This window comes from Pan paniscus, chromosome 2 (assembly GCF_029289425.2).
Source record: "Pan paniscus chromosome 2, NHGRI_mPanPan1-v2.0_pri, whole genome shotgun sequence".
Lineage (NCBI taxonomy): Eukaryota > Metazoa > Chordata > Mammalia > Primates > Hominidae > Pan > Pan paniscus.
The window spans coordinates 132464754-132478241 of record NC_085926.1 but is presented as its reverse complement, the minus strand read 5'-3'; the positions used below and the strand labels follow the sequence as shown (position 1 = coordinate 132478241).

The following is a 13488-nucleotide window of genomic DNA, read 5'->3' as shown; positions in this document are numbered from 1 at the left end:
CTTGGATAGTAGAAAAACTTAAGTTTCTATTTATGTACCTCATGTAAACCCAATTCCAATTTCATCACCATTTCAGAAAGATGACGATTTTCTAATTTGAGTGACTCCAGCTGATCCAAAATCTCCTGAAAAGGGGAAAACAGAAAAAAATAAATATAACATGTAAATCAAATGCATCTTACAAAATTTTTCCACATGGAATTTTCATTAGGCTAAGTCATATTCTTCATTTATATACATACATATACATATTTATATATATATACACATATATATGTACGTGTGTGTGTGTATATATATATATAGACTTTCTAAAAAGATTTTTAAGATGTTATTAAGGTGAATGAACATGAATGGGATGAAGATATCATTCTAATAGGATAAATCAGGTGAGAAAGCAGCAAAGTTTCAATCCACTGAACCCCTTAAATCCCTACCCATTCTCCTGTGCTGGCCTCCTCCAATTTGGCTTCTATCTGCAACGTCACATGGAATTGTACTTTATTCACAAAATAACAATTTATATTCAGTTCTCATTCCCCTCAGCTTTTGTGGTTGACCATTCCCATTTGAAAATATTCCTTCTTTCCTTGGCTTGGCAAAAACTATCTGATTTCCCTCCTCACTGCTCCTTTTTTTAAGCTTCATTCCAACATCTTTTTTACGCTAAATGAGAAGTATCCTAAGTTTGGTTTGAGTCATTTCTCTTCTTACGCTATGCTTTCTCACTATTATCATTAAGTCTCTCAGGGGGTTCCAAATGTCACCATGAAGAAAGGACAGCCACAGCTAAATGCCTAATCCTGATTTTAATCTTCAACTCCAGGCCTTCTGTGGAATTGACTATTATCCATACAAAATTCCAGCCTTTATTCCAAACAAATGTGTCAAACCAATGTCCTCTCCACCAGTTTCCCCAGTCTGTGTACTTTTCACACAAATTCATCATCCTTCACCAAACTTGCTCCCTGTCTTTTCTCTATTTCATTAAAAAGCATCACTTTCTATCAGTTGCCTAAGTTTAAATCCTGTGGAGCACCATTCCTTAACTCTGCCTACCTCACCCTCCCTGCCAATCAAATACAATGCCCAGTCATTTTTACCAGCCCAGTATCTCCAGAATTCATCCATTTCCCTCTGCCTCCCTTGCCCACTGCTCAGGCCACCATCTTACCACTGTAACAGCATCTGGGTGCTCTGTCTCCCTGCTTATTCTCCATTTAAGGACCACTGAATTTTACTCCTGCTTGCAGCCATTCCCTACTGACCTCAAAGTCACAGTATAACTCCTTTACATGGCTAACATAGCCCTTCAGCAGCCAGTCCCTGCTTTCCAGTCTCATACCTTCCACTCATCCCACTTGTACTCTAGTTTCAACCACAGTGAGCGTGTTTCTACTCTCTCTTAGAGACCTCTGTATTTTCCTGTGCCTGAAACACTTTTCCTCCCCATCACCCAGCTCGCTCCTAACTTAGCTTTGCTATCACACCTTCTGGAAGGCCTTTGCAGCGAGTGGTCTAGATTCAGGCTGCTTGTGATCTCTAGTGACTCTCACCATACACCACTGATACAGTCACTTTACTTGTCTGTGTCTACTCTCACCTCCCCACCATACTCACTAAACTCTTTGCTAGCCAGCATGCTCTCAGCTAAAAGCAGGTATCTAATAAAAATTCACTGAATTAAATATTATGAAAATTATGTCTTTAATCAACTCCATCTTTAAAACAAATTTCAAATTTAAAAAAGGTTTTGTTCAGGCTTCACCTTATGCTCTACTGCTTTGTCTTCTGCCTTTTGCATCTCTGCTCTGAGTCGCTTTTCCATGTCTGAGGAAGAACCTTTGGTGGAAGCAATAGTGATATCTCGCTGATGTAACTCCTGAGTTAGATGGGAGATTTCCATCTTCATTCCTTCTAGTGCAGAACTGTAACTTTGTTCACCCTGTAAAATCTGTTCTTTCAACTATAAACAAGCAGAAAAGAAAGCACCAAAAGTTAAGAGAAAGCATTTAGATAGAATAATATGTTACTAGCTAATAAAATAAAAGTTCACCTTATCTCAAGACATTAAATTTCTCCTAAATTAAATCTGCAGAAAAATTAGCAATTTACCAAGTTGCATATCTGTACTGAAGGTCAGGTGGTTATACCTACAATCATTTATTATACCTCAAAACAGGGAGAGATGGGTTATTCAAGTGCTGAGGACCAGAATCAAGGTCCATGCACACAATTTAGAGGAGAGTACTTGTGACCTTCATTCTTTTTTTTAGTTGTGAATCTAAAAGTTTTGCTCATATGGTATCTTAGTCCACAGGATAACAAATAGAACAAGAGGAAGAAAGGAGCTAGAAGTAATCTTAAAGAAGTAACAAAAAGTACAAATCAACAAATAGGACAGTTAGGGCCCATTCATATAGACACAAACAGCTCTGCATACCTCAATAGCTGACAAGGATACTAACTACATCATAGCACAGGAGACAATACATAAATACTATCTTTAGGCAATAAGAAAATATTAAGTGACAGTTCATATTTTTTTGCAAGCAACAGAGTATATGTCTTTTAGAAAACTTTTCATCAAAACATGTTTAAAATAAAGTTTTTGAGTTCAAAGGGGACAGCCTTCAATTATCTTAAAAATATTTATTGGGCATCAGGGGCAATGCCAAAGAAAGAAGGCACTTTCCCTATGCACATTCCACAAACTCTTCCACTCCTAAATATCAAGTGGTCCCTTGAACTACATTTTTTTCTCATTAAAAATAACCCCTATAATCTCCCAATCCACAGCTTAGTCCATAAACACATACAATTTTGCAATCCTAGGTATGCAGATTTTTACCTTCTTAATCTCTGCTTTGTATTCATTGTTATGTGCTTCCATCCTCTTCAGTTCTTCATATTTTTCCATTAGTTCTTGGCTCAGCTGTTTACACGTTGCACTCACAGATTCCAAACTGTATGACAAAAATAAGATCCCATACTTAAAACCAAAATCCTGAAACCTATAAATTGGACTATCTAATTTACATTCTTGATATCCAAAAAATATCCAGCCAATATCTTAAACATCACCTCAGTCATTTAAAATATTACTAAAAAGCCAATCAATAAAAAAACTGTGATAAAAATGTAAACTGTTGTCCCAATGTCAAAAATAATAAACTTAATTTTAGTCAAACGGAAGAGTACACATATACTTCAATAATAACAAAGACTATCTCAAGTACTCCAAGTATTCCAAAAGGAATAAAGCAGAAAATATGTGTGTGTATGCATGTTTGTGTATTTAACATGTAGATAAAAGTAAGAAAATACTTACTTGTTTCCAAAACCAGAAATAAATGTAAAAACAAAAAATGTATTACTTAAAGATAACCTAAAAAGTGTAAAATGATATTTCTCTTGTTGTTTGCCTAAAGGTTAACAGTTCATGTTAAAGGCAATTTTATCTTTTACATACAGAAAATGTCAGTGTACAAATGATCATGACTCATGTGTTTAAAACAAAATATCACACTCTTCCCAATCAAAAAGTTGAGAGGTTATGAAAAACCAAAAAAAATTCTATAAGTACGACAATGACAAGTGTTTAGGTGGGTATGGTATAGCATTAGTCAGGATTCAATTAACACCCAAGGAAGTAACAACACCACAGCAGAACAAAAAGGAGGATCACCATGTGTCAACTGTTACCCCTTCCTACCCTGCTTCTGAGGTGGCAGGGAGGAAAACCTAAGTGAAGGGCTGCTAAACAGGTGAAAGGTAAAGAAGTAGAGTCAGTATAGACAACTCTTTCGAAGAATTTGGTCTTAAAGAGAAGTACAGAAATGTGGAAATAACTTGACGGAGACATAGGATTAAGGGATGGTTTTTCCCCCAGATGGGTGATGTTATAGCGTATTTTATACCAGTGGATATGATTCAGCAGACAAAAAGAACTTGATGATGTAGAAGAGAAAGGATATAACTACAGAAAAAGGACACAAGTGGAGTGGTTGGTCTTAGAAGTGCAGAAAGGCACAGGTATGGGCAGACTGGTAGATTTGATGACAGAAAGATTAAGAGGTTCTCCTTTAATTGCTTCTGTCTTCTCAATGAAATAAGAACTTAGGGCAGGGTGCGGTGACTCATGCCTGTAATCCCAGCACTTTGGGAAGCCAAGGCAGGTGGATCACCTGAGGTCAGGAGTTCAAGACCAGCCTGGCCAACATGGTGAAACCCCGTCTCTACAAAAATATAAAAATTAGCCAAGCATGGTGGTGCACGCCTGTAATCTCAGCTACTCGGGAGGCTGGGGCGGAAGAATAAATTAAACCAGGAGGCGGAGGTTGCAGTGAGCTGAGATTGTGCCATTGCGCTCCAGTCTGGGTGACAGAGCGGGACTCCATCTCCAAAAAAAAAAAAAAAAAAAAAAAAATAAGAACTTAGGCCATTTGTGGATACTAGAAAAAAATCTTATTTTTTTTACTATGACTATTACATTCATTTACAATATGATGATCAAAAATTCATTTTAACAACTTGAAATTTTTGAAATGTGTGTATAATTATGTACCTGCCTTCAAGACGAGTCACCTCTGCCTGCAGAAGGTCCTCACTAGTATGGGTAAAATTCAACTGGGAGAGCACACTGTCTAAGTCCCCCTGCCCTTGAGAGGTGTACTTCTTTTCTGCCAGAGATTCTTCCCGTGGCCTATGGAAAGACATAGGATGATTGTTAAGGCCTTTATCTCTGCAAACAAAAATAATGCTCATCTAGTCTGTGTTTCCCAATCATTTTTGGTAACCTCTTTGGAACTCTTCAGTTTGTCTCCTGCTTTATAAAAAGAATATTGGGAGAGGAAAGAAAGAGTCAAGAGATGCTGATACTTCAAAAAGTAGCAATTTACTCCCTTCTTAACTGGGATTTGGCCTTTTTTCAAGGGAAAAAGACAAAATGGCAAAATCACTTCAGTGACACTTGAAACCCTGTACCAAAAAAACTGAAAAGTTACAGGAGAATTCTGGCAAAAATAAAAGTGTGCACCAGACTTAAATCAAGCAAGAGGGCTAGCCCAATGGCTGGCTGCTATTAATGATAAGCAGCTACTAATCACAACTTATTCCACCAACAAAGTGAGGCCTCCAGGAGACATGGATGACAATTCCCTGCACATTTGGATTTTCACCAAGCATGCAAACTGACCTTGGTTTCTAACTTTCTAAACATGAGAGTCTCTGTTAGGGACCCTAACTGGTGGCAGAAGAAAATTAACCACACAAAATTTTGTAACACTTTAAAAACCTAACTCACAAGTTAAAGCCAATTAAGAAAATCCACAATATGATCAAACATAAAATTATGAATATGCAATATGAAAACTAGTGCTTGGATGGGCGTGGCAGCTCACACCTGTAATCCCAGCACTTTGGGAGGCCGAGGTGGGCAGATCACCTGAGGTTAGGAATTTAAGACCGGCCTAGCCAACATGATGAATGCCCGTCTCTAAAAATACAAAAAACTAGCCAGGTGTGGTAGCATGCACCTGTAGTCCCAGCTACTTGGGAGGCTGAGGCTGGAGAATGGCTTGAACCTCGGAGGTTGAGGTTGCAGTGAGCTGAGATTGCACCACTGAACTCCAGTCTGGGCAACAGGAGACTATCTGAAAATAAAATAAAAATAAAAATAAAAATAAGCCTAGTGCTTAATACCTAGCCATTAAGTGGCTAAGATGAATAATATTTAAGATTAAATTTACCTTATAGCTTCTACAGCGTGTTGAGTGTTAGTTGCCTTTACTTTTTCTTGTAACTTCTCCTTTTGTATTCTGGCCTCATATATGAGATTTTCTTGAGACTGAAGAGCTGCCTTCAATTCTCTCTTTTCTTCCTGCAGAGCCTGCAAAAAAGTCAAATATGATTATAATTTTCCTTCTTTTTTCTTCCTGCAGAACCTGCAAAATACTCAGAAATTTCTAAGCCAGCTGTTATTACAATTTTTCTATTTCACGAGAAGCCAGGAAGTCAGACTATAAGTTATGTAACAATATTACAATATTGTAAATATTGTAATAAAGTCACAATATTAGTAAAACTATCAATATCTGATCCATCATTTATAAACTAGGGAAGAAAGTATGGATTGTAGAACCTAGTTCTAGCTTAATAACACTCTCTTAAAATACTCATACACACACTTCCCCCAATTATAGTGATTTTAAAACAGACCTCTAATAGTTTCTCAGATTCCCTCAATTTTTCTTCTTTTTGCTGCTGCTCCTGCAGGACAGTCATACTGGTTCCAACCAAGTCATTGACCCTCATGGTGAGGCGCTCTATTTCCAACTCATTGGCACAGATAGTGTCATTAGCCCGCTCCAGTTTACTGCTTAAGTGTTGAATTTCTGATTGGCTAGAAAGTTCCACAGACTCTAATTTCTGTTTCCGATTGGCAAGCTGAGCCTAGAAACACAGACTATCAATCAATAGGTAAAAGGGAAATGATAAAATAATCAATGAATAAGACTAAAATGAAACTATTATTTCCATAAAAACATAAAGCACTGGCTCACTAAAATATATATATATATTGAGAAGGGGTAAGAAAGAATTGAGAGGCTGGGAGTGGTGGCTCACGCCTGTAATCCTAACACTATGGGAGGCTGAGGCGGGCAGATCGCTTGAGCTCAGGAGTTCGAGATCAGCCTGGAAACATGGCGAAACCCTGTCTTTATAAAAAATACAAAAATTGGCCGGGTGCAGTGGATCATGCCTGTAATCCCGCACTTTGGGAGGCTGAGGTGGGCGGATCATGAGGTCAGGAGATTGAGACCATCCTTGCCAACATGGTGAAACCCGTCTCTACTAAAAATACAAAAATTAGCTGGGCGTGGTGGCGCATGCCTGTAATCCCAGCTACTCGGGATCGGGAGGCTGAGGCAGGAGAATCACTTGAACCAGGGAGTCGGAGGTTGCAGTGAGCCGAGATTGCGCCACTGCACTGCAGCCTAGTGACAGAATGAGACTCTGTCTCAAAACAAACAAACAAACAAACAAACAAAATACAAAAATTACCCGAGCACAGTGGCATGGGAGGATCACATGAACCCAGGAAGCGGAAGTTGCAGTGAGCCAAGATCGCACCACTGCACTCCGGCCTGCGTGACAAAGTAAGAACCTGTCTCAAATAAATAAATAAATAGAAAAGAATGGATAAAGTAAAGGGATTCCTCAGGAGAAGAGATGCTACAGTATTCTACCTACTCACACAGAAATTCAACTGCAACCTGGCTGGAATTATTTCCTATTTAAAACATAGGAAATAGGAACTATAATGCATTACTATATTTCTGATGGAAGTTTAGAAATTAGAGTTTCAAAATCACTAAATTTGTAGTTTAAATTCCCCCTCCCACCTAGAGCATGTTGTAATTATTCTGTTTTAATATTATAAACATTCATATTTAGATTAGTCATAGTGACCATAAAATGCTCTTTAAATTCAGAGAAATGGGGAAATTGTGGTCTTTTGTTTATTGAGGAAAAGGTGCTTATAAGGGAGGAGAGATTGGTTCTGTCATCAGTTTTTGGACACTTCCTGAGTTAAAAGAGGTAAACAAATATAATGCATCTCAAACTGGTTTCTCTGAATGATACGTTTACTGACTACTATGTTTTAGGCTACGCATCCCAGCAGTATTGGGTTTTAGCTCCAAACTTTTTAGTTTTTACAAGTTTTAATCCAGCATCCTGGCTGGTACTTCATCTACACATTGAAGATGAATATAAATAATCTGTAGAGGTAAACTTCCCTTACTCGAAATATTTCTAAAGGTAAAAGCACACAATTTTACTTTAGAAATACAAGTAGAAATATCTCTGGGAAATCTATCTATTGCAGATTTAAAGATTTTATTATTTACAGTACAGGTCCAAATCCTGTACTATATACTGTAGTCAAACAAAGTAGATGCTAAAAACTTCCCATAAGCCAGAGAGAGGGTAGAAGAGAGGTGAAGAGATAGACAAATACTGTTTGTATAAATTACCGATCAAGATTTCAGTGCAAAGAGCCTTTTTTTTTTTTTTTAACCAGATCCCTACAATGGTATAAAGGAAGAACATCAACATTTAGGTTTAGATTCACTAGAACAACTGCTAAGCATGGAACTGTCTCCAAACTTTTAAATATAATATAAACTTTTTTTTCAAAGAGGAAAGGTTTCCTGTGCAGAATAAATAAATGCAGATATTGGGTGAGGGTGAGAAGGAGAAAAGGGTTAGAGCCCAGCTTGCTGAAATGTCCCTTAGTCCTACCCTTAATCTGTACAGCAGCCCTGGGTCTCAGCAAAACACAACTAGAAACCCACTGACCAAATGGGCACTCAGATAATACATAATTGCAAAACACTATCTTCTTAATACTGTAATAGCTACCTAACACTATCAACTCAAATCTGTGATCTTAAACTCAGTATTGATATAATAAACTAATAGTTAAACCAAGGCATACTTTAACCAGTGAGTCTAGATTTGCTAAATACTAATAAACTTCTCAGTTTTGAAGAATGGAGAACATAACCTTCTTTCACTGATTTACTATTTTGGTCACACAAAAATACAGTGTTTTTTAAGCATAGTGAAAAGTACATAATCAACTCAAGTACAAATTCTAAATTTTCATTGCCTAGAATGCACTAAGGCTGCACTACCCTTGCAGTCACCCACACGCGGATATTGCACAACTGAACTGTGGCTAATCTGAATTGAGATGTGCTCTTAACCGTAAAATACAAATTCAGTTAAAGATTTCAAAGACTCGTTAAAAAAATGTAAAGTAAATGTTGTAATATTTCTGACATATTGAGTTGAATATATTATTAAAATTAATTTCACCTTTTTACTTTTTAATGTGACTAGTAGAAAATTTTAAATTACATGTGACTCACCAATATCTATTAGCACTACACTAATCTCAAGAATACTTCATCAATACTAAGAAAGTCAGAAATAATTATTTAAAAACTTCTAAAATAATGATTATTTCTGATAATTATCTGGCTTTAGAGGTATTTTAAGGCTGGCATATTTTTAAACTTTTTTTTTTTTTTTGCACTAACCACTAATTCTTTGAGCCAGAAACAGGCATTCCTCTTATTAATCTAACATTTAGCATTCTATTGGAGTGGGTAGAAGTTATTTCAACAATACAAATCACAGCAGAGGTGGTTAAAAGTAAAGAAGCAATCAAGAAGGCAATTTACATCAGGGAGACTGAAACTGAAACAAAAGGCCAGTGTGGCCAGCTAAAGTGTGAAGGAGAGTGGAGAAGAAATTGGGGAGTGGGGGTTGAATTCAAATCCTCTTCTGGATTTGTGATAGCTACTTCCTGGTGCTTCAAGAAAATGACTCTCCCAGAGAGTGAGATTACTATGAACAATGTGATATGAAGCAACAGGGCTTTTTATTTTCCAAAGAATCCCAGTATGAAGGTACGGCCATTGTAAGCATCAATCCCTTACCAAGCTCCCCATCACTGTCAACTCCAAATGCGCCAGTGCAGGCCACAGCCTCACAGCATTTCCACTAGAGAGCAGCCTAAAGAGCCTATTAACAACACAGCTCCTAGTAAGATTCTCTTATCACTGTTGTGTCTATGCTACTACGAACTTTTAAACAGTAGGTCTAAGCCAATTCAATTAACTCTGATAATTCTACCAAGACAACAGATTAACATTTTAGTTAGGGTCATTTTTTTCTTCAAAAGTTGTGACAGGAAAAGGATGCTTTTAAAAATATAACATATTTTTATATGTTATATATATATATATAAAACGTATAAATATATTTATATACATATAATTAACAGTGGATTTAAAATTAACTTGAAGAATATTTTACAGCTCATCTAAGTATTTCAAAAGGAAAACATAGAGCAACCTCTACTTTTTTCACATACTGTTTATCAGTTAAATATTTTACATTTTATGTTGGCTTAATATTTTAATTTTTTTCAAATGTTCTTACTGTTCTCTAAGATTTCCTTGAACATTTCCTTTGCATTATGTAGGCAACAGAAAAAGTAGCCTTCTAAACAGAAATGACCTTAGTTTTAGACTGTACTGATCCTTTTCCTATACTATATAACCACGACTCTGTTGTTACATCTAGCATTACAGTTTAACAACTGTACTTTTTAATAAAATACATTTTAATATTTGATAGAACAAACATCCCCCCATTACTCCTTTTTAAAAAATGTTGGTGGCCAGGCACAGTGGCTCACACCTGTAATCCCAGCACTCTGGGAGGCTGAGGCGGGTGGATCACTTGAGGTCAGGAGTTCGAGAAAAGCCTGACCAGGATAGTAAAACCCCATCTCTACTAAAAACACAAAATCAGCTGGGCATGGTGGTGCACGCCTGTAATCCTAGCTACCTGGGATGCTGAGGAGGAGGATCGTTTGATCTGGGAGGCGGAGGTTGCAGTGAGCCGAGATTGTGCCACTGCACTCCAGCCTGGGCAACAAGAGCGAAAATCCGTCTCAAAAAAAAAAAAAAAAGAAAGTTGGCTAGTATCATTCACTTATCATCCCATATGAATTTTAGAGTCATTTTGTCCAATCCTGAAAATGTAATAGTAAATTATATAACCATTTAAAAAACAAATTTAGATTCCTATCAAATACCTTACACTAAAGTAATTTTTAGATAAAATGTATTAAAAAGAAATGATAAAGCATTAGAAGAAATTTGACTTAGGTAAGACTTTATAGTATGATATCAAAGATAGAAATGCTGAAGAAAAAATTGATAGAATTAAGCAATTCTAATTAACTGTTTATAAAACAATTGTACTTCCATAAAAAATACTGGGCAAAAATTAAGGTAAATTGAGTACACATGCGCAACTGTAACATACTAGCAAAGGGCTTATACTTCATACTTAAGTGTATGGAAAGCTCTTTCAGAATAGTAAAATATAAACATCCGGCCAGGTGCGATGGTTCACGCCTGTAATCCTAGCACTTTGGGAGGCCAAGGTGGGCAGATCACTTGAGGTCTGGAGTTCAAGACCAACATGGCCAACATGGTGAAACCCTGTCTCTACTGAAAATACAAAAATTAGCTGAGCGTGGTGGTGAGCACCTGTAATCCCAGCTACTCAGGAGGCTGAGGCAGGAGAACTGCTTGAAGGGAGGCAGAGGTTGCAGTCAGCCGAGATCAGGCCACTGTACTCCAGGCTGGGCAACCGAGGCTCCGTCTCAAAAAAGAAAATAAAATAAAATTGAAACAAACAAACAAACAACATCCTAAAACAAAGGTGAATAAAGGACACAAATAATTTATGAAAAATGAAGATGGCCATAAACAGATGAAAAAAGTCCTCAACCTCACTCATATTAAAACAATGTATATTAAAACAATGGTATCATTTTTTTTCACCTATAAGATTGGCAAAGACAAGCCTAAAAGTGGGGAGAGTCAAAAGAAATAATAGCGCTCAATGTGGGGAAAGTATGAGGAAATGGATATTCTCACATACTGCTAGAGAAAGTCTATCAATCCATCATTGGAGAAAACTTTGGCAATATATATTAAAATATCTGAAGGTACACTGATACAGTAAATCCAATTCTAGGGCCATTTCCTAAGAAAATAAATACTCCTAAATGTTTATATAAGGATGTTAATCTAAGCACTATTTACAAAAGTGAAAAGTAAAAAACTAAATGTTCTACAATAAGGGACTGGTTACAAATGTCATTATACATTTAACGATAGGGGGGACTTCTACACAATCATTATGACTACAAATTTGTTGACATGTCATATTTAAAAAGGAAAAATTTTAAAGCTGTGACGTGCTTAGCATAGTACCTGTCACTTAGTAAGCATTCTATATATTTTAAAGTTATTGTTTCATGGAAAATTTCAGGCATACACAAATATAGAGAGAGTAAGATGATGAACCCCTATCACACAGCTTCAAAAATTATCAACACTTTGCTACTCTCAGGACTTTTTAAAGTTTGCAACTACCCCTCCTTTCCCATTCACAGTGCATATAGGTTTTTCCTATCAAAAGTACATGAATGTACTGCACACTGTATGTAAGCATACACAAAGTCAGAAGAAATTTACACCAAAATTTTATTCATCGTAAATCTCTTAACGGTAGAATTATGGGTGATTTATTTATTTCTCATTTTATCCGCATTTTCTCATTTTTCTAAAATAAGCATGTATTATGTAATTTTAATAGCTGATTAAAAGAAATGAATTCAAGCAAACATATGTCAAAGAATGAGAAGTTGTTTCTGAATTATACTTTTAGATGTTAAAAACATATAAGAAAAAAATTATACAGAGATTTTTTTTTTAATGGAGGGTAGGTTAATATCCACTTACTCAGCCTCCCAGGTTTTCTACTGTCATTGTTCAATGGTGACCCACCTTTCAACCAAATGCAATACATCAACCTTGACTGGATTCTGACTCAAACATTCAATTGTAAAAAGATAGTTTTCTGGACAACTGGAGAAATGTGAACAGACTGGATATTAAATTATGTTAAGAAGTTATTCTATTAATGTGATACTGATATATTGTAGTTATTTTTTAAGTCCTTACCTGTTGGGAAATAAGATGATATCTATGATTTGCTCTGTAATATTCCACCCAAAAATAAGAAGTAGGGAATGGTATAGAGTTTCAGTTTGACAAGATAAAAAAGTTCTAGAGATCTGTTGCACAACAGTGTACATATAGTTAACATTACTATACTATACACTTAAAAATGGTTAAGGTGGAACATTTTATGTGTATTTTACCACAATTAAAATAAAGATTGACAAGATGATGACAACTATTAATGCTACTTAATGGATATAGGTAAGTTTATTTAGATGTTTAAAAAAATGATGATCATACAGCACTGGTATATACTGAATCACTGAAAGATTTAATTTTACTTAGTTTGCTAAGGGAGAAGGATAAATACATTTATATGTAACATTTTTATTAAACAATCAGACAGTTTTAGGTTAAACAAAACTATCAGAAGAATTAATTCAAACACCCTTAGTAGGAAAAACAAATGTTGGCTGTTGAAAGGCTTCTTACCCTAGCCCTAGCTGAATCACAGTAAGTAAAAATCCCATTTTTACTAATAATGAAGTTTTAATTAGAGTCAATAATCACAACAGTAATATGAAATAGGATAACAGTAATTTGAAGAGAGAATCTATAATCAATAATACTCCGTGGATAAATAATTGAGAACTGTAAAAATTAAGACTCAATTTGTTTTTTTGTCAATCTGAAGGCTACAACTAGAATATAACAATATCTTGGTCAAGTGTGGTGGCTCACACCTGTAATCCCAGCACTTTAGGAGGCCAAGGTGGAAGGATTGCTGGAGCCCAGGAATTCAAGATCAGCCTGAGCAATGCAGCAAGACCTCATCTCAAGAAAACCAAAAAAAATTTTTTGTTGT

The 13488-nt window shown here is 36.1% G+C and overlaps 1 protein-coding gene across 29 annotated transcripts in view; it reads right to left on the bottom strand.

Annotated features, from left to right (window-relative positions):
* Positions 1-13488, bottom strand: part of CEP63 (centrosomal protein 63) — an 89231-nt gene that overhangs the window by 22935 nt on the left and 52808 nt on the right. For 12 of the 29 annotated variants that reach the window (XM_008976081.6, XM_024928085.4, XM_057301917.2 and 9 more), the window contains 6 exons: positions 6220-6453; positions 5751-5890; positions 4568-4705; positions 2852-2966; positions 1769-1966; positions 39-125 (listed from right to left, as the gene is read on the bottom strand). In XM_008976081.6, the coding sequence (XP_008974329.2) occupies positions 39-125; positions 1769-1966; positions 2852-2966; positions 4568-4705; positions 5751-5890; positions 6220-6453 (912 nt within the window). The remainder of the gene's footprint in view (positions 1-38; positions 126-1768; positions 1967-2851; positions 2967-4567; positions 4706-5750; positions 5891-6219; positions 6454-13488) is intronic. The other 17 variants (XM_008976084.6, XM_057301920.2, XM_024928083.4 and 14 more) reach the window with 3 other exon arrangements.